At 35.4% G+C, this 23854-nt stretch overlaps 5 protein-coding genes across 9 annotated transcripts; 2 read left to right on the forward strand and 3 right to left on the reverse strand.

Moving 5' to 3' along the window:
* Positions 1–28: 28 nt before the first annotated feature.
* Positions 29–2879, reverse strand: LOC118043472 (amino-acid permease BAT1 homolog). Its single transcript, XM_035051453.2, has 7 exons — positions 2598–2879; positions 2221–2403; positions 1912–2031; positions 1645–1836; positions 1228–1533; positions 847–1029; positions 29–641 (listed from the first exon to the last, which is right to left on the reverse strand). The coding sequence occupies exons 1-7, from the start codon at positions 2697–2699 to the stop codon at positions 150–152; spliced, it is 1578 nt and encodes a 525-aa protein (XP_034907344.1). The 5' UTR covers positions 2700–2879; the 3' UTR covers positions 29–149.
* Positions 2880–6154: 3275 nt separating this feature from the next.
* On the reverse strand, positions 6155–8004 carry LOC118043473 (psbP domain-containing protein 2, chloroplastic). 3 transcript variants are annotated; one of them, XR_004686648.2, is made up of 4 exons: positions 7599–8004; positions 7347–7502; positions 6521–6854; positions 6155–6186 (listed from the first exon to the last, which is right to left on the reverse strand). XR_004686648.2 is itself a non-coding variant. In XM_035051454.2 (3 exons), exons 1-3 carry the CDS (start codon positions 7947–7949, stop codon positions 6594–6596), a joined length of 768 nt encoding a protein of 255 aa, XP_034907345.1. In that variant the 5' UTR covers positions 7950–8004; the 3' UTR covers positions 6155–6593. The 3 variants fall into 3 exon arrangements, 1 of the variants encoding a protein (XP_034907345.1); XR_004686647.2 differs by having other exon boundaries at positions 6155–6432; XM_035051454.2 differs by having other exon boundaries at positions 6155–6854.
* A 1162-nt stretch (positions 8005–9166) lies between these two features.
* On the forward strand, positions 9167–12110 carry LOC118043476 (uncharacterized). 3 transcript variants are annotated; one of them, XM_035051457.2, is made up of 2 exons: positions 9167–9324; positions 11552–12110. In XM_035051457.2, exon 2 carries the CDS (start codon positions 11558–11560, stop codon positions 11900–11902), a length of 345 nt encoding a protein of 114 aa, XP_034907348.1. In that variant the 5' UTR covers positions 9167–9324; positions 11552–11557; the 3' UTR covers positions 11903–12110. The 3 variants fall into 3 exon arrangements, with proteins under 3 accessions (XP_034907348.1, XP_034907347.1, XP_034907349.1); XM_035051456.2 differs by having other exon boundaries at positions 9175–9388; XM_035051458.2 differs by lacking the exon at positions 9167–9324 and adding an exon at positions 9351–9371.
* A 706-nt stretch (positions 12111–12816) lies between these two features.
* On the forward strand, positions 12817–14951 carry LOC118043474 (uncharacterized). The gene has a single exon (XM_035051455.2). It carries the CDS (start codon positions 13843–13845, stop codon positions 14770–14772), a length of 930 nt encoding a protein of 309 aa, XP_034907346.1. The 5' UTR covers positions 12817–13842; the 3' UTR covers positions 14773–14951.
* A 5305-nt stretch (positions 14952–20256) lies between these two features.
* LOC118043477 (RNA polymerase II transcriptional coactivator KIWI) lies at positions 20257–23024 on the reverse strand. Its single transcript, XM_035051459.2, has 4 exons — positions 22731–23024; positions 22543–22648; positions 20711–20733; positions 20257–20620 (listed from the first exon to the last, which is right to left on the reverse strand). The coding sequence occupies exons 1-4, from the start codon at positions 22881–22883 to the stop codon at positions 20564–20566; spliced, it is 339 nt and encodes a 112-aa protein (XP_034907350.1). The 5' UTR covers positions 22884–23024; the 3' UTR covers positions 20257–20563.
* Between the last annotated feature and the right edge of the window lie 830 nt (positions 23025–23854).

Genomic DNA, 23854 nt, shown 5'->3' on the forward strand with positions numbered 1-23854 from the left:
GTTTCAGTGTCATTGTTGAAAATTTAACTAAAAGAAAATGTAAGCCCTTTTCTTTCAAAGAAAAAATAACCTAACAGATACATAAAAAGGAGACACTGAAACTATGGGATCCCAATATAAACATGCAAGGTTGAATTTGTGATGGCAGCTTAAACCTTCCCGTTTGAAATATCAATATTTCTAACAGGTCCCTTGAACCATTTCCTTGCGTCCAGAATCCACCAGAGCATTATCAAACTCAAACCAACACCTATAGCCACCGGAGCATAGTTGAAAGTGTTCCAGGAAAGGGGGTAATAAGTTGGAAGAAGAAAGACTGAACAGGTATAACAAATCCACAGAAAGGCAATGATGCAAACTGGCCTCCTTGCTCTGCCTAGGTAAAACGGTCCAGCTTTGAAATTCTTCTCGTCCATTACAATTCTTGCAAAGATTGGAACTGCATAGCCTCCAACCCATCCAATTGTACATATGGAAGTTATGGCAGTGAAGACTACGTTGACTTTCAAGATCGGGAGTCCGAGAAGAATGCAGATGGCAGCACATAGCCACACTGCATTTGAGGGAACTTTATGCTTCGGGTGGATTTTTCGCCAGATGGATGAAAAGGGAATTCCTTCATCTCTTGATAAAGCATACACCTGAAGGAAACAATGGCGCACCAATTTGTTGTTAGATTTCAGATTCAGTCTTTTCAATTTGTATGTCAATTTTCTAGCAGAAAGAGATGGATATCATTGTCAAAATGCAGTTCTGTAAGATCACGTTCGAAGCTGTCAAATAGGGAGCACTGTGAAGCCTTGAATCTTGATAAAGCTACAAGCCTACAAGAACTCAACTACTTACCACTCTAGCTGCACTGGTGGTGATTGAGAGCCCGCCGAAGAAAAATGATCCCCATATGATGAACAGCAAAACGATTGCTCCTGCAGAATTATGATATCTTCCGTGGAATGCATCATAGAGTATTTGAGCTGGCACAAATGCACCTGCAGTCTCGTTGCTTGTATCGTATAGGTAGCCAAAATCCTGAAGAGGAGTTGCAAGTAGAGTTTAGATTTTAGACTTCATTTGAATCCCACCAACAAATTCCTTGAGGTGGGTGGATCTAAACTAAATCACCTTTGATGATGACAGAAATATTACAACGTCAAAGTGGAAATACTGACGAACAAGGAAAGAAATTACAGGAATCAGAAGAGCAGCTGTAAGACTAGCCAAACATACCTGAATACTGAAAGTAAGGGCTAGGATATAAGCCCAGCCAAACACCGTAATGATCCCGATGCTAGAAAGAATTGCAATAGGACCATTTTTATCTGCACCTTTAGTTTCCTCTGTAAGATGGGCTGCTGCATCATATCCATACAAGGAATACTGGCTGACAAGGAAAGATAGAACGACGACGTAAGGTTTGCTAGATATTCCTGTCGAGTCAGGCGCGGTTTCAAAATGAGTGAATACATATGAAGCAGATTTTGTAGTAAGCGACACCAGAGGAAGCATTATAACAATAACCAACCCTCCAATAACCTACCATAAGAAATCAAAATCAGTACCTTTTGTTTTGCACTAGAAAGAAAAAGGAAAAAAGAAAAGAAAAGAAAGACTCTAGCAGTAACACGAAAAACACGAGATTTATACCTGCCACCATATTGAAATCACATCAATGAAGGCTATTACTTCCAATGCAAATGTGTTGAGCACTGCCCATATCAATGTGAGGCCTATGTACATGCATAAGAACAGCCATTTAGGTGCAAAATATCCTCCATTTTTATTTGTTCCGGTGCACAATAAGATGATACTCTGCAAAGTTTGTGAACCTGCATATGCCTTCCAAACCAAGTAAAAGAATCAACATCTCAATCTCATTTCTTAAAGGTGAGAGTGCACCGAACAGAGAAGTACCTGTGTTCCGATGCCGGCGACTAGCCCTATGGTCTCAAGCCAAGCACAACACCATGATGCAAACGGTCCCCATCTGGGACCTGCTAAATGAGCTGCCCAGAAATAGAGGGACCCGGTTGTCTGTTCAATTTGCATCCAAGAGAATGTTAGGTCTCTAAAACATGTATTTGTTCTTAAAACTTGCAAGCTTTTTATAGAAGAAGCATTATATTCACAGATTTAGAATTTGATTAGGAAAAGACTTGCATAAACAACAACTGAAACATAGAATCATCAAGAATAGACTAAGGAAGTTTAGAAGGAACAAACTGGAAAAGAGGAACAGATCTCAGCCATTGCAATGCCCACAAACCAGGTGAAGAAAGATACAACCACCCATCCCCAGACAAGACTTGCAGGACCTGCATATAGAAGGCTTGAACCATACAGAGGAGTAATCCCTGTGAAAAGGGTCATTGTTGAAAATGATATTGCAAGAGTTTTGAACAAAGTCTGCAACAAATAAAAGGAAAAACACAGTAAGTACATCTGCAAATGATAAAAGAAAATCTAATAAAACCCCATCAAAAGGGTAAGATTTTTAGCTTTCCATCAACAAGAGAGAACAAAAACCTACCAAAACATGCACAAAAGAAGAAAAAAAATCTAAGGTTATTATACAAAGAGGAATCAAGGTTCACGAATACCATTTCTCTTCTGAGCTCTTGCTTGTATCCCAGTTCATTGAGTCGCTTCTCCCCGGGATCCATTTCCTCGACTTGTGCTGCCTCTGGTCGTCTATACTCCATTCCACCAGGACAGTATCTCCAATTTAGGTAAAGATGAAACTGAGCAAGTTATATGAAACTTTCTCCCTTCATTGAAGGTTTCCAGAAAGGGTTGACTTTATCTTGCTTCTACCAAGATGTATCTTTTTGGCTTTAATTTAAGCATATCAGTCCATGTTTCCTGCTGCCATGTTTGAATTTTATTCATTGGCTCTCCCTCAAAGCAGATATAATATCAGCTGCATATCCCTATTCCCACGCAACCTAGTATCCAGTTTCACATTTCACATTCAACGATTCTGATATTATATGGGTGTCAAGACAAGTATAAGAATAGAGCGGCTCTTTTCTCTGATGAAATAAGGTTGGCAACATCTTGACAGATCCGATCAAGAGTGGACCATCTGCTCAATACATGGGGTGACGAACATGGCAGGCAGGGGATACCATTGGACATCACTAGTTTGCATTTCTTTCGAAAGTTTGACTTTCATTTCATTCAGTTAACGAACTCAAAGCATTGATTGTTCAAACTCAGTAAATGGTAGGTATGGGGACCCATCAAATAATTCCTGAAAGCTGGGGTCCGAAGCTCTAATCCCACTTGAAGAAACATCTACTTGGCAATATGAACAAATGAGAAACCAAATCGCTTTCATGGGAGATGGACTCGCTTTGGATCATTTTTCTCCCATAGAATCAGTAAGCACATGCACTTTTAAGGATTTGACCTGTTCCACAAACTTTATGTTTTTTTATGCTGTTGTGCAGGATAAGATGTTGTTAAGGGTATCGATCAAGACAAATTAGCAAGCGAAGTCACTTATATATTATCATCCTCCATGCCGGCTACCCCGTCTCATCTGAACCAGAAAAGGTCACCTGAAAAGTGGCTATCTTGCAAAGACAAATCATCTCGATAATTGAAACATTGACCAAGAACTAGCAGTGGTTCCTATGTCCCTTTCAAGAGTGCCGAGTTTGTTCCGTACGTCTCTACCACTGCAGATATCCAGAAGCACCCTTGGTGGGAATGGGATGCCAAGAGCAAGCCAAAACTAGGTCGTGGCTCAAAACTAATATCATCATCAATGGAAAATGTTATATTAAAAAGTCAAATAAAAAATGAATAGTATAAATATAATTTTTTTAATTATATATATTCTCATAAAAAAAAACTATTTAAAAAAATCAATTTTATTTTATTATATTTCATGTTAAATTATTTAACCAGAAAACAATTAATTCTTGTTTTCTAAATGAGAGAGAGAATGGTGAAATTTGCAGGTAAGTTTTTTTTTTTTTTTTTTTGCTTAAATGTTGTCTTCTTCCTTCGATTGGTTTTGCTTTTAAATGAAAAACATTAATGTTGGCCAATGAATACAAAATGAAGACGTTGGCCAATAAATATAAATCAATAGAGAAAAAAACGGTTGCTAATGTCTTCATTTACCTTTTGCTACGTTTGCCTTTTGATACAGAAAAAGATAAAAATAGCTTTTACTGTACTCAATAGCTATTTTAAGTTTTTAACTATGAGTTTAGCTATCCGGTTGGAGTTGATATAAACAAAAAAAAAAAAAGCTAAAAGTACAAGATTTTTTTTTTCGCTCTTCTTTTACCTTCTCAGTTGGAGATGCTTTAGATGGGCTAATAAAAATAGTTTGTCATGATACTAATAAGACTATTAATAATTATGGAAATAATAATAGTTTATTAGGATATTAATAATAATAATGATAATGATTATTATGATAATAATATTAATAATGATGATGATTTTAGTAGTAGTAGTAATAGTAATATAATGATGATAATGATAATAATAATAATTGTAATAACAATCATAATAATTATAAATTTATAATAATAAACAAAATGATCTTGGAATAATATGTTTTGGTATATTAGTTATTTTTCCCATCAATTTAACCCTCTCAACGAAAATTTTTATTCTGTTTTCTTTTAATATTTTCACTTTCCTTTTGAAAAAGTGTTATTCTTTTTCAATTTAGTCCTTAAATTTTAATTTTTTCATGTATTTTTTTATTGGATCCTTATTTTTTTGGGTTTCTATTTTTTTCCCATAATCATTTTATAAAAATTTTGTTGGTTTTGATCTCACCCCTCAATCTGGTTTATGATGTATTTTTTTACAATTTTTTCTTATTTTTTTTTGCTTGAGTTATTTTTATTTTCAATTAAACCCTCAAAATGAAAAATAAAATAAAATTAGTTGCCCTACAATTTATTTTTTATTTTAATTTTTACCCTCATTCTTTTAATTACCATATTTTATTTTAGATCTTTTTGTGTAGTTATTTTTTTCTCCTGTTATGTTCTTCCATGTTTATTAACCCTATCTAATTTTTTTATCCAATATTGTGCTCCATTGTTTTTTTTTCCCCAAGGTATCATGACATTTCTTGAAAAAAAAAATCTGATTAATATCATTATCTTTTCTTTTATTATCTAATTAAAATGAAACCAACTTTTTAATCGGGTTCTCCATGAGTAAGTAACTCTTGATTGACCTATAACCCTGTAAAACTCGATTGACCCGGGCGAACCCGGACGAGACCTGATGCTTTTTTTTTTTTTTTTTAAATGTGAAATTTGAAACCTATTAGTATATATACTATATGTTTCTAGAAAAAAAATTTATGTTTTTTCAATGCGGGTTAAAAAAATTTTTTGGTTTAAATATTTTAACTTAAAGGGATAATATAATATTTTTTCAATGTGAGATTTGAAACTCTTTCGTATATATACTCTATGTTTCTATGAAAAAAATTATGTTTTTTCAATGTGAGATTTGAAACCTATTGGTATATATACTCTATGTTCCTAGAAAATAAGTTATTTCTTCAATGTTGGATAAAAAAAAATTTTGGTTTAAATACTTCAACTTAAAAGCTTAACTTTATATCTTTTTAATGTGAGATAATTTTTTTAAAAAATATTCTTTTAAATTTTATTATTTACAATATGCATAACTTATATTTACATGATTTTTTTTTAATTTTTTCATATAAAATATTAAAACTTTAAATGTATATATTTTTAATTTCACTCAGTTAACTCGAATTGACATGAATTAACCCATAAAACCTAAAACCTGATTCCTTGATCAGGTCAACTTTTAGACCGAATTTAATAACTACGATTATAACTAGAATTGTTAATTTTTTAAAAATACGCTTACATTATTTAAACATTGTTTTACACTAAAAAAAAGAAAAACAAGGGCAGCTTCCATCACCTTAATATCATTTTTATTTTATTTTTGCAGAAAAAATAAGTACCCGTGGTGAAGCGCGGGCCCATGCCTAAAGTATTCTGCTAGGTAGGCTTTGAGCATGACGGAGATGGAGTCCTCCCAATTTTCAGAGGCACGGCCAGTATCATGCTCAAGAAAAATAAACAATACAGATAAATCTTCTGTTGTGACGTTGAAACTTCCAGGACCACGAGCATTGACGTAAAGATCTTCAATATCAACCTCATTCTAAGAAATTGCCCACAGACGAAAATGTATTACAGATTACAAACACCAACAGGCATAAGCCTGGGGAATCTCAAGAATAAATAAAATAATAAACAAATTGAACAGCTATAACATTCTACTCTACTTTCCACTGCTCCAGGACAATTGACAGCATCCATAACGTTGCAAAGAATGTTCGGAGTGGATATTATCAATGATCCTTGAAGAAGAAGATATCCTTTTGTTGCAGAGAGAGAGGATTCATTTCTGTGAGGAGTTGCCATGTCGTTTAATCGGCAAGGTTTGGTGACTTCATTTTTTATATAAATCTTGCTGAGACAAATGCAGAAGTTACCTTAAGCTTTGAAGGTTGAAGAAAGAGGTGTGTGCTCTACCCAGCAACTGCCCCAGAAGAGTGGGCTATGGAGTCATGTCATTGTTGCTGCATCAAATGAATGGATCACTTCTTCCAAAATTGTTCTGGTATCAGTATCAAGAGGACTCTCTGGCTTGTCTGAATGGGCAATATTTAAGAGGTAAAGCTTCTTGGAGGACACAAATACAGCTGAGAAGATCCTCTTCATCCCTCCCCTTGTGCTGTCAACCTTGTACTCGAATTCATATACTTGCAGACCTCCATGGCCTGATCTCTCAGCCACTGAGATAACCTCGGCATCCTTTGTGCTTTCCTGTAGAACAAGAGAAATTATAGTCATCAAAGCTTTGAACTCTCTCGAATTCATTTAGTTGAAAAATTGAAGCAACAGATGAACATGCCTAAGCACAACAATAAAGAGACAACGGGTATTCTAATTGTTTCTCCAAACATAACTACAACATTATTGCTTAAAAATCAATCTCTTCCCTGAAAATAGCATCAGGAAAAAAAAAGACATGATAAAATAGCAGCAGATAAAAAATTTCAGGTTACTAGACTATCGACTCTCGACAAAGAAGCTTGATTTCTAACCTTTCACATCAAAAAGTAGCATTCTTCTACTACTCATCCTCATTTATCCAATTTTCAATGACATTCTAACTTTATTTTAGCAGTTTTTACCAAAATCGGCCAAATTCAACACATATTCCAACCAAAAGCATCAAAATTCAGTAAATTTACCAAAACCAGCATTGCATAGAGAGGATTTCCATCAAACATTACATTTAAAAGCAACACTCACTTTTTTCTTTTCAGCTTGTATAAGCTTGTCAGCCACAAATTGAGGACTCCCAAATTCACCAAGACTAGCGAGACGAACTGGGGTCACCACAACACCAATATTGTTACTCCCTTTATTCACTTCTTCAAACAGCACTGTTGCCCCAGCTTTATCCACCTAATTCACACAAAACTAACCCTATTCTTTCAAAACAATAAACTAAAAAAAATTATATTTAATAAGTTCAGTACTTATAGAGAGAGAATGAAGTACCTTAACATATGAAGAGGGTGTGAGGAGTGTGAAACCCTCCTTGGAATCAGTGTATCTTGCAAGCTCCAATTCTTGAGCCAAGATGGAGTTGTTGGACAAGTTTGGTAAGGACCCATTTATGAGGAGAGCAAGAACCGAGAGGCTTAGCTTTCTTCTCTTGCTTGAACCATGTGATAGTGTTAGTGTTTCTTTCCGAGAGTCATCGATGCTTTCTGGGTTTTGTTTTTGGTTTGAAAAGGAAGCTTTTGGCAATGACGTTGAAGAGAAGGTTCTGGGAGAAAAAGGTTTCGGAGTGTGGTTTTGTTGGCAAGGACTGTGGCTTGTGAAAGAGAAGCTGACTCGCAGTGCCATTGGAAATGGAGATGATAAGGGACGTTTCTCATCCACACCATTATACGATGTCTTCTTCCATCAATTACTAGTTATACGCCCCAGCTTTGCTTCAAATTTTGCAATTACTGTTCATTTACTTTGTCCTTCAAATTTTTGTCACTGAGATTTGCTGGTTAAAGTAATTTGTTTTTCTTTCTTTTTCGGCTAAATTGTTGATAGAAAATTCTCTTTGACAAATTGTTTTGAAAATCAAAGAAATTTCTGACTCGAAAGTTATTTTATATATGTAATTCAATTTATTTATTTTTGAATAATATAAATAGAAATTTATTAGATGTTTTCTATGCTAAACAATAGTTAAGAAACCCAAATCAACTCAATGGATTGATTCAAAACTTGATTTAGGTTAAATTTTATAAAAATTATAAAGGATTAATCTAGTAAAAAAGTCAGATTGACCCATGATTAGCCAAAACTTGTTGAATTTTTTAGTTAACTTAGATAAACTTGTAGATTGGTCCGACAAATTAACTTGAATTTAATAATATTAAGTAAAATCATATAAAAGTTGTAAAATACGGGGAATTTATCACTAATCATCATAAGTTTTAATGTTAGAGAGAGAGGCATAATTGCCCTTAAAAAATATTAAAAGGAAATTTAATTTCGATTCATATATAAATTAAATCACAATATCTCTTACCAATGAGAAAGAAAGAAAGAGATTGAAGTGGTATTTTTCTACAAAATTCCATCATCCTTGGTGGTGACGAGTGGTGAGCAGCAGCCCTGCATGGAGGGGAAGTTTTCTAAAGAAAATTCATTTAGTATCTATACTTTTGAATGATTCAATTTAACCCTTTTCTAAGGATTTATAAACGAAAATCAATGATTGATTGAGATCAATCAACTAATACCTTATCAATTTTGGTGTATTAAATCTAAACCCAATAAAATCTGAGTTGGGCTTGAGGTCATATAAAGCCCAACTAAATCCCACTTAAACCTTCCTCTTTGACATAGTTTTTAAACCCATTGAAGATCAATCCAGGCCTGAATCATAGATTTTAATTGGGTTTTTAAGTTATTTCGGATGTATCCTTAATTTTTTTTATAAAATAAAATAAAAAAATATTATTTTTATTTTTTTAAAATAAATAATTAACAAGTTGAAATAATTTTTTAATAAAATCAATAAGTTTTAACCAAATTATCTCAGTTTTTGCATTTTTTTTTAAAACCCAGTCAGACTGCAGCCGGGCCGGATTGGGTTTTAAAACTATTCTCCCAGACCCAGTCGCTTAGTTGGGGCATTTCCCTTCCCCTCGACGACAGCCGTAATCAACTAGCCTCCATAGTCTCTGCAAAACAGCACAAGCTCTCGTCTCCTTTGGTGCACCTTCCTTTTTTTTTTTTTTTTTTCTCTTCTCTGCTCATAAGGTTTTCATTCTATAACTGTAAGTTTAACTTTTATTTTCTTGTTTACTGGCTTCCTTTATTAAGATATCAGCAAAGGTACCATCTTTAAGTGAAATGGGTTCTTGTTTTCAAGGCTTAGAATCGCTTTATTGCTTCGAAATGAAATGGGTTTCAAGAGTTTTCTTCAATTTGTTGGAAAATTTTAGTTTTTGATTCTTTGGGATTTTGTTCCTGAGCATAGATGGTCTAATATGTGTGTGTGTGTGTGTGTGTGTTTTTTTTTTTTTTTAATGATTTGGGCGTGTAAAGGTTTCTGCTTTATTTGTGTACTTTTATGTTGGTTTCCTTCCTTGTAGTAGAACTATAAACACTCTATGCAACTGCAATATGAGATTACAAAACTTCCATTTTATTTGATGTGAGTTGTGATGAAGTTATTTTCTCTCCATTGCATTGGTTGTTTGATCAGCAATGAATTCGATAATGTTTTAGGTTTTGTGGTCGCTGCTAATGTTGGAATTTTTTGGTCATTAAGTTTGTGTTTATTGTTGTAAAGACACCCGTTATTGTTTTAAGGATGATTTGCACTTGCAAGTCTTACTTTTTAGTTCAACCTGCAAAAAATGTGATAGTTTCGATTGATTCTTAACCATGAGATGTATAACATTCCATCGAAATGTTCTAATGAGTCCTTCCCCACTTTTCCTGGGGGGGGAGGAAGAGGCCCAAAACCATCCATTGTCATCAACTGCTTGAAATCCTCTTGATGATACAGTCCGAGTTTACTTTAGTGGAGAATACACATTTTATTTTGGCAGTGGAAAAAAGTTTGTTGCTAGAGCATAGTGGTTATTTGTTGAATGTACAAATAGCTTATGGTCTTTTCTTTTAGAAGAGCAATTATCCTGCAATTTCTGACCTGGATAATTCAAGTGGGTATTCTAACTCTTCTTTGACTGTGTACAGTAAAGCTTAGCTCATGATACTTTTCTTAATTACACAAGTCTGACTCAAGTCACATCTTTAAGGTTGTCCTTATGCTTCACAAGATGGTGGTAGTTTGTTAACCAGTCTGGCACTCTCTGTTTTTCAATGGGTTGTTTCAATGTGCAAACTTTTGTCTTTTTTGGCATACTTGTTCAGTAGAAGGTATTTAAGAGAAGAAAAAGATGGAGATTAAGCATGATCTACAAGAACATTAAGTGAATCACTTGAATAGTTAATTGACTTATTTGATCTTTGGAGAAGCTTCTCTACTGAATTTTAGCTTGTGCAGCTTTTCCTGTTTCTCTGTGAGTCTCTTTGCATGTGCTTATTTAGAGCTTTGTGAATTTGTTTAGCTTTGACCTGTTTATCACATAGTAGTTGCAAGCTGCTGCTTTCAATAGTATGTGTTTCCTATAAATACAGTTTATGAACTGAATTTGTGTGTGCTTGCGTCTTTCTAATAAAGAAAGACAGTTGGCCTGACTGATTTATTGTACTGGTTGTAGCTTCAAAAGTCTCTAACTTTCTAAAGTGAAATGTTTTACCAATCCATCTATTTTCTGTTCTCCTTCATTCAAAATGTTTATGCTGTGTTGTGTATTGATTCACACAACAGACAAAGTTAGTCCTTACTTGATGGTTCAATAGAAATGAAAGATGACAAGTAATTTATTAGCATGACGGTATTGTTTAACAAGTGCAAAAGGGAAATTGAAGTGCTATACTGATTGAGGATTGGAGCAATGCATGTGAATATGTTATAGGAAGAACACGGAGAAATTAGGTTTAATGCCATACAGTTTCTCACTCTATGGGTTTATGGAAGTTGGAACCTGCATGTCTATACTACACTTAAAGTAGTTGTATGTACTTCAAATGATTTTTTTAGGCCGTCCAGCTGAATCATTTGAGCTGGATACCTCCACGTATGATGTGGATGTTGCCCTTTTAGCTTAGAACATATGGTATCCATCATTTGAACAGTTGATGTTCTCTGACTCAGGCAACATATTTGTTTGCCTAATAAGCCTTCTTATCCTTTTACACAATTTTGATTCTTGCATTTCATTCTACCACACTGGCTGGGATTTTATTTAAATACTGGGTACAAGGGTTATGTCCTTTTCTTCTCATAAAACCATTTGGTTTATTTATGAATGATTTATGACCTTTTTGTTCCTATACCTATGATTTTATCGGCTTTTAATTTACAGATACAGATGGTTATTCCACCCCCAGTTAGGCCACCCAGAGTTACTCAGTTCCTGAAGCCCTATGTTCTGAAGATGCATTTCACAAACCAGTATGTGAATGCCCAAGTGACCCACTCACCAACTGCCACAGTAGCATCTGCTGCAAGCTCACAGGAGAAGGCCCTGAGATCAACCATGGAAAATACCCGAGATGTGGCAGCTGCTGCCAAGATTGGGAAGATATTAGGAGAGCGCCTGCTGCTCAAGGATATACCTGCTGTTACTGTTTTCCTGAACAGAAATCAGAAATACCATGGAAAGGTGAAAGCTGTGATTGATTCCTTAAGAGAAGTTGGTATCAAAATTATTTGAATTGTGGGCAAGAGAGCGTTACTGGGTTTGCATATTTGAACTGTAGTTCCAAGGATTACTGGATTTGTCGGGATGGGCTACTTGGGGAAAACAATGGAAAATGCACGGTGCTTTCTTTAACTGTTAATGAACCAAGTCCCTTTGTTCATGCTTTCATAAACAGCAATTCACAGACAGAATAAAAGCTTGAAGATAATTTTATTGATTAGACCTAAAAGATGTCCATCTGGTAGCAATGACATGCAAGGATTGGAATGCAAACTCTAAATGCACCAGGATTAAGATAGAAACAGTGACTCCAACTTTATATTGTGAGGATCAACTTTGTTGCCTTTTCTTCTTTTGCATACACTTGCGCTATGAGAATGCACTATTCTTCTTTAGTGATATTGCCCGATGCTACAAAAGAAGAAAAGGGGAACAAATATGATGCTCTGAAATACAAAGTCGGAGTTTATCCTAATCGCTGGTGCAATTGAAGTTTGTTTTCCATTTATTTTATGGTAGAAGCAAAAAAAAAAAAAAAAGATATATCAAAAGATGCAGAGAGAGAGAAAATGCAGTGGGGAGGGACTCGATTCTGTTATATACAGGAGTTTCTAAACGTGCAAATTCTATGAAATTATTCTTGGTGGATCACACAAATCTTATGAGAAATGCTTGATTTGTTGTTCATGCTTGTATTAAATCCCAATTTCGATCTTATTTCTGAGTTTTTCTCCCATTAATGCTATCCATACAAAATCTTGCATATCATCTCAACGCAAATCCCTTTTCCCAGTCCCGAAGGGAATCGATGCTAGCCATGTGTGCTTTTTGGATGATCACTATGGTCAACACCAATAAGACGCCCTATTTCTTGCATAACAACTGATTCCAATCTGCCGCATTAGCTTCAGAATTAGCACTCTACTTGATGGAATGCCATGGGCTAAAGTCCCTCAAGGATCAAAGGAGGCTCTGCTGTTATTATGGGCCAATTAATGGAATCCAAATTCAGTATCTGATGTGGAACTAATAGCTAAGAACTTCTTGGAAAGCACCATGATAGAACTTAGCTTTTGCAGCCTAATAGTTTTCCTTATGTTTGGTTTATGCAGCCTGATTTTATGTTCTGTAGATTTATAAGGTGTGACTTTCAGCTTGTTCATTGTATATTCTTCCAAATCTTGTTGGTTATAATCCCTACAAAACAGTAGAGGTCTGGTGTCATAAATCTCCCACATATTCATCGTTGGCTTATAAAAGCCTTCAGCTTTTGTAGCCAACAGAAGCAGGACCTCTCCTTTCCTTGATGGTCTTCTCTTTATCTTCTCATGTTCCAAAAATAACAGAACTTTCAAGGGTAATTATGTGATTAGTGAAGAGATGCCAAAACATGAAAATCTGTGTACATCAACATGTGTATATATAGAAAACATTAAGGACTAATGGATAGTGACAATTTCTTCAAGTAGTCCTCCTATTTTGGGGCTACCTTTTGATTACAGCCTCTAGCTGGAGACATGTTCTGAAAGCTTTCCATATCACCATCTTTCCTTATCCTTCTTCAACCCAACAAACAGAAAATTTTCCGCATCCCATTTCCTGCAGGACCACCCCATTTTGGCTGCATTTTCAGGTTCTTTTGGCAGCATCAGAAGCCGGTGAATGTTCTAGAGGTAACATGTAACATTTTCTACCACCAGTTTCTTCAACAAAATATCCAATCTTGCCAATGTCGGAACCATTGATCAATTCTTATGAAAGCTCTCTGATAAGGTAACATGCACGTAACAGTTTGTTCATGATATGGACAACAAGTTTGTGTGTTTATCCCAAGGAGCCAGAAATATGTTTGTAGGGCAGGATAGAATGGGATCGCAATTTGTAGCCAGAAAAATGTTCGTTCTTATGCCTTTGAAATTGTAGTTTCACTCTCATTTGAGTTTCTTCGAACAATGTCTTTCCGATATCCATTTAGAAACTTCTCAGTAGGAGCTTCCTTATCATCTGTACCAGAAAAAATACCATATGATCCATTGACAAGTACAACGCCTCAGAATACCGTCACGTGCGCCTACCAGGCTTATGTTGCAGGTTATTGGCGTAATCTCACGGTTTTCTGGTGCAAGAACCATACGAATCACACCCTCAACCTCATTATCAATAACCTTGAAGGTGAAGTTTGTTACAATTGCAAGATTGACCTTAAGCCTTGGCTTTTCTGGAGCAAAAAAGGGAGCAAGTCCTTCGAGCTTGAAGGGTGCCAAGTAGAATTACATTGGGATTTCCGATCAGCTAAATTTGCTGGGAGTCCTGAGCCGGCTAGCGATTATTATGTTGCTGTAGTTTCAGATGAAGAGATTGTATTATCGTTGGGAGATTACAAGAAAAAGGCTTATAAGAGAGCGAATGCAAGACCACCACTTGTTGAGGCTATCTTATATTTGAAAAAGGAACACGTATTTCACAAGAAAACCTTCTCAACCAGAGCTAAATTCGACGAAAAGAAACATGAGCATGATATTATTGTAGAGAGTTCTACAGGAGGGCCAAGAGATCCTGAAATGTGGATTAGCATGGATGGAATCATCATGATTCATGTTCGGAATTTACAGTGGAAATTCAGAGGGAACCAAACTGTGATGTTGAGCAGGCAACCGGTTCAAGTGTTCTGGGATGTCCATGATTGGCTGTTTACTGCCCCTGGCACTGGCCATGGCTTGATCATATTCAAACCAGGGGTTTCAGAATCAGAAGATGACAGGGATAGCAGCAGTTATGGTGCCCAGAGTGATACCAGTGATGGGAGTACGTATTTTTCAACCAGGAGCGTCTCAGCAACACCAGAATTCTGCCTTTTCCTTTATGCCTGGAAGATCGAGTAACGTTTGTTGTAATATACGGAAATGGCTACATGACACAGGAATTATTATGGCTAGAACTTTCTCTGCCAGTAGAAGCTTAACCTGTGAAGTTTGTTATCAGTTATCTCCCTGATCTGAGCCCTTTTATGGATCTATATCAGATGCACTATATTTTCCAGGTCCATTGTGGAAGCATAGTTGAGAATTTCAACATGTAGTTTTATCCAGTACAGTTCTTTATATAGATCCTGAATTCATTTATTTTGATATAATTATCCTTCACTTAAAAGATGTATCATGTATAATAGACTTAATTCCATGTTAAACTATAGCTTCAAAGCATTCACTCAAACAAAGATTTTCAGAGAACCAATATGTTTCATGGTCAGTGCAGCATTTTTACTCATAATTCCATTAGTCCAAGCAAAGCTTTCAGTAACAGAGAAAATTATTGCCAACGAGCTTATAGGTCAACCGGCATCCATATACCCTTCCTTCCTAGAGGTCTTGGGTTTGATCTGCTCTCTCGTCACTGAAAAATATAAAATTTCATTCAATAAGCTACATCACTCAGGAGATGGCTACCTTTTCAGGTCTATTTTGAAACAATGCAGCGAATACGACAACCTGCATGCTTGTTTCGAGACCACGCCAAACCATCCTCTAACCCAGCTGGGTTTTGTTGCAGGGTTTGGTGCTTTACACAAATATCTGAATATCCGACTGCAAAGCGGCTATCTTTCTTGTATTAAAATATATCAGGAATCCGAGGGTAAATGGCTTGGAAAAACAGATATCTGAAGTTTTGTTAAATCTCATTGCATTACTAATGTTGTCTCAAGATCCTGGAAAAAGAAGAAGGGAATCGTAAGCTGCAGAAATGGCAAGTTGCAAGAGTACTTGCTTCAGACGGAAATTAAGGCCAACAACGATAGAAATCGCATCGAAATCTGGGCAAGTTCTTAAGGTCTATCCCTCAACAAGTCTATCATCCTGGCACCGGCTTAGGCTAGCTAAAATGTGAATTACTCTGAACTATTGTTAAGAATTTAAAGCAACTCCTAAGCAAGTGTATCATCCTGGCTTAGGCTAACTATAGGATGAATATACACCCTATAGTTAGGATCAATAAATCTGTAACCCTATAATTAGGATTATTAAATCTTTACAGCTAATTTGACTGAAAATGGTGGCCGAAAGTAGTGTTTCTTGTTTGACAAGGCTGGCTGTGGAAAGAAACAGGTAACTACGTGAGGGAGATGACCAAGGCAAATGAGAGAGTGTAATGTCCAAGAACTCAACCTAATCTTATCTAATCTATGTATTTAAAGAATTATTTGTGCCAGAGAATTTGTTTCCCCTTCTTCTCTCAAACATACAGAGTTTAGCTCTATCATTAACTTAAAGCTTTTGGGTTTTAAGAATGGTTTGAAGAAACGAGTATCATGACTTCCTCTGTTGTTTTCGAATGGTGATTAAACATCATATCTTCAATAGATTTTGAAAGGGTGAATAATCGGTAGATGGTTGATAACTCAATCGATTCATAAGAAGCATGCTCTAGGGTGATTTTGATATTTTGTGGATTAAAAAAGTATTTTGGGATTTATGATATTTAAAATGTTGATTTGATAATTGGATGATTTAAGATGTTTAATTGATGTTTTAGGGTATTAGTTTGATTTAAATTGAATTGATATAAAAACTGGAGTTATATTTTTTAAAGTAACAATTAAATATTATAGATTTATAATTTTGAAAGATTGACAGTTCATGATTTTCAAAAACCCAATCAATCGGTTGATTTGTTGGTTTGAACTAGTCGATCAGTTGACCTAATGGTTTTGATTGACTGAGTAATAAGGGTTGGTTAGTTCTTTTAGGTTTGGTCAGTTTAAAAAATATTCGAGATCGATTGGATGGGTCTATTTTGATTTTATAATTACATTTTAATTTCTAATTTTAGAGTGATAGTCTTTTATGTTATTTGCTTCGAGTTATTTTTTAGTATTTTTCTGTATTTGTTATAAGTCCTAATGATTATCGGTGATCTCTAATTTTGCCTCTGTTTTTCATGTGAGTGAGATAATTTTTAATTGCATGTAATAAAAATAATTTATGTATGTTAATTATATGATAAGTATAGATAACGTTGTTGAATATCTATATATGTTGATTTATTTTCCGAGTACTTATTTATTTCTTGAATTTATATTCACATTCTATTAATTTAATTATATTCGGTATATTATTTGTTTGCTTTGATATACATATATATGTGAATACATGTTATGTCTGGATATAAGATACTTATCAGAAACTCTATACTATTATAAAGTAGTTAGTCTGTGTATATAACAATTTGTATACCTATCAGTCTATGATGGTTTTCTCTCATTATTATTATTGAGGGGCAAACCCTAACAAAATCTTAGGATCCGAAATTCAGACCGTGAAAGAGAGCATCATGCTCTTTTCGTCTGATCTGAAAGCAGATGGAATGAAAGAAAAATGGCTTCCCTAGCCCACCAAGACCATAATTTTTCTTCGGTGTGGACGAAGAAAGCGAGTGCAGTTACATCACTTGGACAAAAGTTATTAGATGATACTATTGTTTAATTTATATTGCATGCACAAAAATTAACAAGGCGAAGAACATAAATTTGTAAAGGAGTTTAAAATGAACATTTAACACGTATTCCAAGCATAAAATTAAATATGTAGAATTACATTGAAATCGTCAAATATCTTAGCATATCTGCTGTCGTAAACCAGGTCTACACTCCATTAAACCACGAGGATGGTGAATTTAGGGCTATTTCATAAACTAGGGCTACACTCCATTAAATCACGAGGATGGTGAATTGAGGACTATTTCATCAACAATTTTGGAGGGGAAGGAAAGGTAGCCCGCTAGACAGGGCACAGACTTTCATCCTTTGCTATTTTTGGAAGCATTTTTTTCATCTAGTTTCGTTGTGTTTTTTTCTCTTTTTCTTTGGCAGACCTAGAAAACTATTCAAGGGAGAACTTTGCAAGACTTTCATCTTTTCTACTTTCAACTTCGCTTGCACAGTACGGGCCACTCAACTTTTCTGCAATCCATCAGTAGTGGGAAATCATTTTTCACCATGTTCAGAATCAACTGACAAATAGATCATAGGAACCTACAAGATGATTTTATCCATTCAATCAATTGTTCAAGTTATTATTCTTGTAGTAACACTTGAGTTGATGATATCAATTCTCACAGTTACTCTTCTTTCAAAAGAAACAGAATACCAAAACCAAGAAAGCAATATGCATCATTTTAAATGGAGTAACTTTGTCGCACGTGTGCGGCGGCGCGGCGATCGTCCACCCTCAAGGAATAATCGGAATATTCTTTCCTGGAAAATAAGGAGAGACAAGGAATTCTTGTCTCTATATGTGAAAATATGGACTGGGAGTCGCCACCTAGTATTCTGGTTACTAGGAACCTTAACTGGTCTTTAGAGATCGGGTACGGAGACTGGTTGCGTAAAGGGAAGGTATTAGCACCCCAACTACGCCCTACCTAAGGTAAGCTGCATTGTTTTGTCTGATAAAATCTAAAGTCTTGTTGTGGTTTGTAATTGTTCGGAATACGCATTACATGTAATGTCATACCCCAGGTTCGATTGTCCGGAAAAAAAAGAATTAATATCCAGAATATGCATTACATATAATGTCATACCTCGAATACTAAGAGACAAACAAAATAAATTTTTTTGTTATTTTTGAAATTTTGGCCAATATTCTCTTGACTTTAATAAACTGGTTATTAAAGCCAAAATGCATGCTAAAACATTGTTTTTTTTGGTGTATGAAAAATACAATATGATTTTTTAGCTTTGAGACACTTGGCCGTATGCACAAAAACATTTTTTCTCCTTTTTTTTAATTTTTTTGTATTTTTGGAAGTTTTTTATGAAAAACCGGGTAGTTTAATACCAGATTTGTATTTTTACGACATAAAAATACTACCCAGTATTAATAAAAATAACATAAATCAACAGTGGGAACATCATAAATATTTTTTTAAAACAATAATATTTTTTTTCTATTTTTTTACAATGGGCCGGATCAGGCCCAATTGCATGGGTTGGGCCAAACCTGGCCCAATTGCATGGGCTGGCTGACGTCCCAGCCCAGGCCCAAATGGGCTGGTTACTGTGCACATAGTAACCGGGTTACTGTGTGCACAGTAACTAGTGAATTAATTAGCCAGTTACTGTGCCCATGCACAGTAACCGGGTAATTAATTCATGGCTTGCAGAACGTGCACAGTGCACGTTCTGCATGCAATGAAGATGAACAGTAAAACGAGATAAGGGGTTGAGGGCTGACCTGTGGTGGCTGTCGTTGATGGCGGAGCTGCTGGTGGCGACAGGAAGCGGCGCTGACAGTGGGGTGGCCGGCGGTGGCTCTGCGTTTTCCTTCTCTCTCTCTCCTCTGTTTTCTTCTCTGCTTCTTCCTTTCTCTTCTCTGCCTTCTCTCCTCTCTTCTCCCTCTCTTCTCCCTTATGTTCCCTCTCTCTCGGTCCCCCTCTTTTTTCTTCCTTTTTTTTTTTTTTTCGGTGCCCCTCCCTTGTTTTTATAGGCAAAAACAGGGGAGACGTCATGGTGGCCGCCGCCGCCCCCTCCACTATCGATCCGTGGATAAAAAGGAGGAGGCAAGTGGGTGATTGCGGGCGTCTTATTGCGCGAAAAACGGGAAAGAAATTAGGCGAAAAGGGGAAGAAAAAATCTTCTTCTTCCCCTGTCTCGCGCGTCCAGGGGAAGAAGAAGAGCTACAGTGCCGTCAAAACGGCACTGTTTTGGGCTTCTGTTTTTTTTTTTTTTTTTTTTTAGCAACAGTGAATGAAACGGCGCCATTTTGGTCAAAACGTGCCGTTTCATTTAAAAGGAAAAGGCGCCAAAACTCGTCAGATTCAAATTTCGGCCCTCCATTTGCGCGCGTTTTACAATTTAGTCCTTGGTCTCGGATTTCTTCAATTAAGTCCCTAATTGGCCATTAAACTTCAATATTTATGCAATTAAACCCCTAATTTGACCAAATTAACTTCCAAAAATTATAATTTGACCCCAGAAAATTAATTTCTTCCAATTAAAGCCCAAAATAACTCCAAAATCAATTGTTTTTGCAATTAAAACCTCTATAAATTCAATTAAATCTTCAATAAAATTTAATTGAGTCCATAAACTTCTGATTTTGCATTTTTCTTTCACAAATTGAATTTTCTTTATCATCGGGGCTCTCATCAGTCAATGATATACTGTCAAAAAATAATTTTTATATTTTTGAAAATCCTTAAACAATTTTTTTAGCATGTTTATGGCGCTCTGGCATTTTTCACTGTTATATTTTTTTTGTAATATATTTTTTTGAATTTTTTTGTATTTTATTATTTTATATGTGGGGACCCAAAAATGGGTTATAACAAACTTCATCAACTCACAATGCCATAAACTAAAACATGAGGAAGGGTGGAATAGAAAGTTTAAGCCATTAAACCATCCTGCTAGTCAAATCCTCTGAACAAAAGGTTTGTTTGCACTGACATTACTATGCCAGTAATTGTGCTGCATTACTAGGGGTTCCCAAGATACCATTTATACACAAGACAAGATATTCAACCATCCCCAACCAAATCCAAAAGAAGAAAACATGCCCACCTACACCATTCCAGTTTTCTAGAAACCAAGACCAAGACCAAAACCAAACATCCTAGTATCCTTGAGACTACCATTCGTTAGCAAAATCAACAGAACTACTCATGTCCTATGATGCCCTAAGAATGACCAAGTGCCTTGTCAATTTCTTCCACATGATCACGGAGCATGTTCCACTGCAAATGAACAAAATTAAGTCATAATGACTAACATCGCTTCTGAATCCATAACCATCGCAAAAAAAGCATAAAATTTGAGACATGTACCTGATCCAATGATAAGGTAATACCTGGAATAAAAATACAAGCGCAATGTTAGAAGGCACAAAAATAGAAAAGAGGACAAAGAAAATAAATAAATCCCCCTTTCCCACTCCCTAACCCAAAGTGCTTTGACGTCCAAGCCAAACTCAATTCTACTGTTTGGACTTTGCAGAAAAAGAAAAGCACTTTATACATGCTAAGCAGATGATGTCTTAATTCCAAACTGGTAAGATCTCCAAGGGAGATATGAAAACAAGGAGCAACAATTACCTAGGCATGCATGTACCAGCATGAAAAATATTCCTCTGCTCATGATAAATGAGACAAGCACCACCACCACTAACCTAGCACTTCATCAAACATGCTTTCCCCTTATCAGAACAACAATTTTAAATTACAATTAAAACGTTCAAATTTTCAAGGCTCCTGAAGGAAAAAAGCTAGCCAGAAAATCAACATATGAGATCACAAACAGCATCAACAAAAACAAAAAAGTTCAATTCAGTTTCATAAACTAAACAGTTTCAAGTCTCCAATTACAAAGAAAAATGGAAATAGAAACAGACAGATAAGACTTTCACAGTATAATTGCCCTGCAGATATGCCAAGAATTTTTTTTGTTTATTTTTTTTATTCTGGTTCTTATGAAATATGTCAGCAGAGTTCAGCACTGAAATGAAAATGTTATTGAATACTTGAATGCTGGTGACTTTGTAGCTTCATTCACCCTAATAGTTGAATCCTTTCCCTATTCCATACTAAAATTAACCAATTTATCAAAAAAGAATGATTGCGTTGACCTATCCCAATTTTAATGGAAAGAAAGACTCAATTCAACTAGGCATGAGTCTGCATTCACCCACTCCGTTTTGTTTCTCCAACAATCATCAAGTATCTTCCAAGAGAAGGGGAAAAAAGCTTTACACACATGCCCATATACGATCATCAAACATTGTGCTTTCCCCTCAATACTTGGAGAGGAAAAGGTCAATGCAATTTGCTGACTGGCTTTATATTTCAAAAAAACACTTAAGATCATTGCCACTTCCATCAAACCAGTGGCATGGATCATATGGGCCTGTCTAGGCAGGATACAAATCATAACCCAAGATTATCTATGTTCTATACTGTAATAAAGAAGACAGCATTTCAAGAAAAACCCTCATCATTGGGATGTAAACAAGAACTCACAACAAGCACTCTATCCTTAGCCTCAACCATGTCAGAGGTTTAGGAACTGAGACTCAAGACAAGTTTAACACCAGCATCATGCTAGAAAGGTGCACTATCCATTTTTACCTACTTCAAGATCACAAAAGGGAAAAAAGAAACTCCTCCCAACTTTTTCAAATTACTTGCCATCTTTATGCTTGCCTAAATATAAAAGGAACGGCTACTCTATTGCTTCTGATCATTTCCATCTCAACAACGATTGCACATTCACATCCATTTCTACAGAAATTGTTAGATTCAGTTCGAAAACTGATTCATGCATTTGCAAGGACAAAAAAAGAATAGTTACGCACTACAACAACATACCTTCTCTCAATCTCAACGATCTTCTCTTTCATGAACTAAACAATAATGCTATGAAAGCTAACCTAGTTTCTTTTCCCTCCACTTCATTGACACTATCTTTCACTTCAAAACCTAGATATACCTCACAGTCAAAACGTTTACTCCTTTTCTTTTCCAAGTAAAACCAAACAAAACTCCGGAAAAACAAAACCCCAAAACGAGTAAATAACATCTGATCTTAAAACCCTAAAATAAAAAACCCACATCATAAAAACACTATCAACAAACAAAACATACAAACACATCTAAAAAGATACCTTTTTTTCCAGGGAGAAGGTTGCCATCTTTGGGATAAAACTCACGAATATCGACATTAATCTTTCCTCTCCAGTTCCTGACTGTCACTCTCCTATTCCTCCCTATCTACACAAAACAAAAGGAACCCACAATCATTTTCAAAACCCTCAGCACATAGAACAAATACGTCAAACGGGTAGGAACCTACCTCACAAACAACAATTTCATCAGAGTTATCAGAGGATGAGTTGTCAGCCCTGGTGGGTTTCTTGGCCGGTGGTTGTTGAGCATAGTTGTCATCAGCCCCACTCCCTTCCTCCTCCCTTGCTGCTGCTGCTCTCTTTCCTCCTCTTCCGGACATTTCTTCTCTCTCTGCGTGTGTCTCTTACAGAGCAGGAAAAAAAAATAAAATACAGGACCACACTACTCCGACAGTTTTGATGTCTCTTGGCTTTCTTTTGGTTTGGTTGGTCTTTCACGGTGCTGTTCGGAATCTAAACCCTATATTTTATAAAAAAATTTAATATTTTTTATATACTAATATTTTTTTAGCATTTGAGCTTTTTTTATTTTACATTTAAATCATTTTACTGGAAAATATTTTCATGTAGCTATTTGGTTTTAAAATAATGCAGTTTGATTAATTAAACAAATATACTAAAAAATAAAGTCACATTAGTCACTATAAAAAATAATATAATTAAAAAAACACTACTATATTTTTGGATTAATTAAAATAAAAAACCCTTGAGATATCATGAATTTACCTTAACAACCTGAAACTTTGAAGATATTACAAAAACTCTCCTCAAATTTAAATGAATATTACAAAAATCCTTTTTTTATATCAAAGTAACCTTAATATTTTTTAGTATTTTCAAAATTTTGTAATATTTTCAAAATTTTAATTAATTACTGCAATTTTATAATATCTTAGGAAAGTCATTGTAATTTACTCTTTTTTATTTTTTTAATGGTTTCCTCCTAAGAGAGGCAATGTCACTATGCATCACTCTTTATTACGCAAAATAATTAGTCCCTCGCAAGAAAAAAGCATTCCATACATGAAGAAGTCGTAGCTTGAAGCTTTAAAAAAAGCACGAATTCCTGCAGGAAAGGAGTCGAGAAAAAGCAAACCAGCAGTTGAGTAGAAATTTTGATTGGCTAACCAGTAAACATATTTGCTTTACCTCCTTTGCAAAATCCAAAATCAATCATGTTCAGAAACAGAAGAAACTTTTTTCTCAAGATCATCGGCCGCCTCCAAAGTTCATGGCAATAACTTGTATCATTCTGAATGATTCGAGCTCTGTGCAAAACACCTTTAGTGAC

This window comes from Populus alba, chromosome 7 (genome assembly GCF_005239225.2).
Source record: "Populus alba chromosome 7, ASM523922v2, whole genome shotgun sequence".
Taxonomy (NCBI): domain Eukaryota; kingdom Viridiplantae; phylum Streptophyta; class Magnoliopsida; order Malpighiales; family Salicaceae; genus Populus; species Populus alba.

What these genes read in the sequence shown, in the direction of transcription:
- LOC118043472 (XM_035051453.2), bottom strand. Translation starts at nt 2,699, where the DNA reads ATGGAGTATAGACGACCAGAGGCAGCACAAGTCGAGGAAATGGATCCC. An exon ending in AAGAGCTCAGAAGAGAAATG is followed by an intron (nt 2,404 to 2,597) that starts GTATTCGTGAAC and finishes TATTTGTTGCAG; the next exon opens with ACTTTGTTCAAAACTCTTGC. An exon ending in CCCTTACTTTCAGTATTCAG is followed by an intron (nt 1,030 to 1,227) that starts GTATGTTTGGCT and finishes ACTCCTCTTCAG; the next exon opens with GATTTTGGCTACCTATACGA.
- LOC118043473 (XM_035051454.2), bottom strand. Translation starts at nt 7,949, where the DNA reads ATGGCACTGCGAGTCAGCTTCTCTTTCACAAGCCACAGTCCTTGCCAA. An exon ending in CACCCTCTTCATATGTTAAG is followed by an intron (nt 7,503 to 7,598) that starts GTACTTCATTCT and finishes TGTGTGAATTAG; the next exon opens with GTGGATAAAGCTGGGGCAAC. An exon ending in TACAAGCTGAAAAGAAAAAA is followed by an intron (nt 6,855 to 7,346) that starts GTGAGTGTTGCT and finishes CTTGTTCTACAG; the next exon opens with GAAAGCACAAAGGATGCCGA.
- LOC118043476 (XM_035051457.2), top strand. Translation starts at nt 11,558, where the DNA reads ATGGTTATTCCACCCCCAGTTAGGCCACCCAGAGTTACTCAGTTCCTG.
- LOC118043474 (XM_035051455.2), top strand. Translation starts at nt 13,843, where the DNA reads ATGTCTTTCCGATATCCATTTAGAAACTTCTCAGTAGGAGCTTCCTTA.
- LOC118043477 (XM_035051459.2), bottom strand. Translation starts at nt 22,883, where the DNA reads ATGTCCGGAAGAGGAGGAAAGAGAGCAGCAGCAGCAAGGGAGGAGGAA. An exon ending in ATGAAATTGTTGTTTGTGAG is followed by an intron (nt 22,649 to 22,730) that starts GTAGGTTCCTAC and finishes TGTTTTGTGTAG; the next exon opens with ATAGGGAGGAATAGGAGAGT. An exon ending in TTACCTTATCATTGGATCAG is followed by an intron (nt 20,621 to 20,710) that starts GTACATGTCTCA and finishes GTTCATTTGCAG; the next exon opens with TGGAACATGCTCCGTGATCA.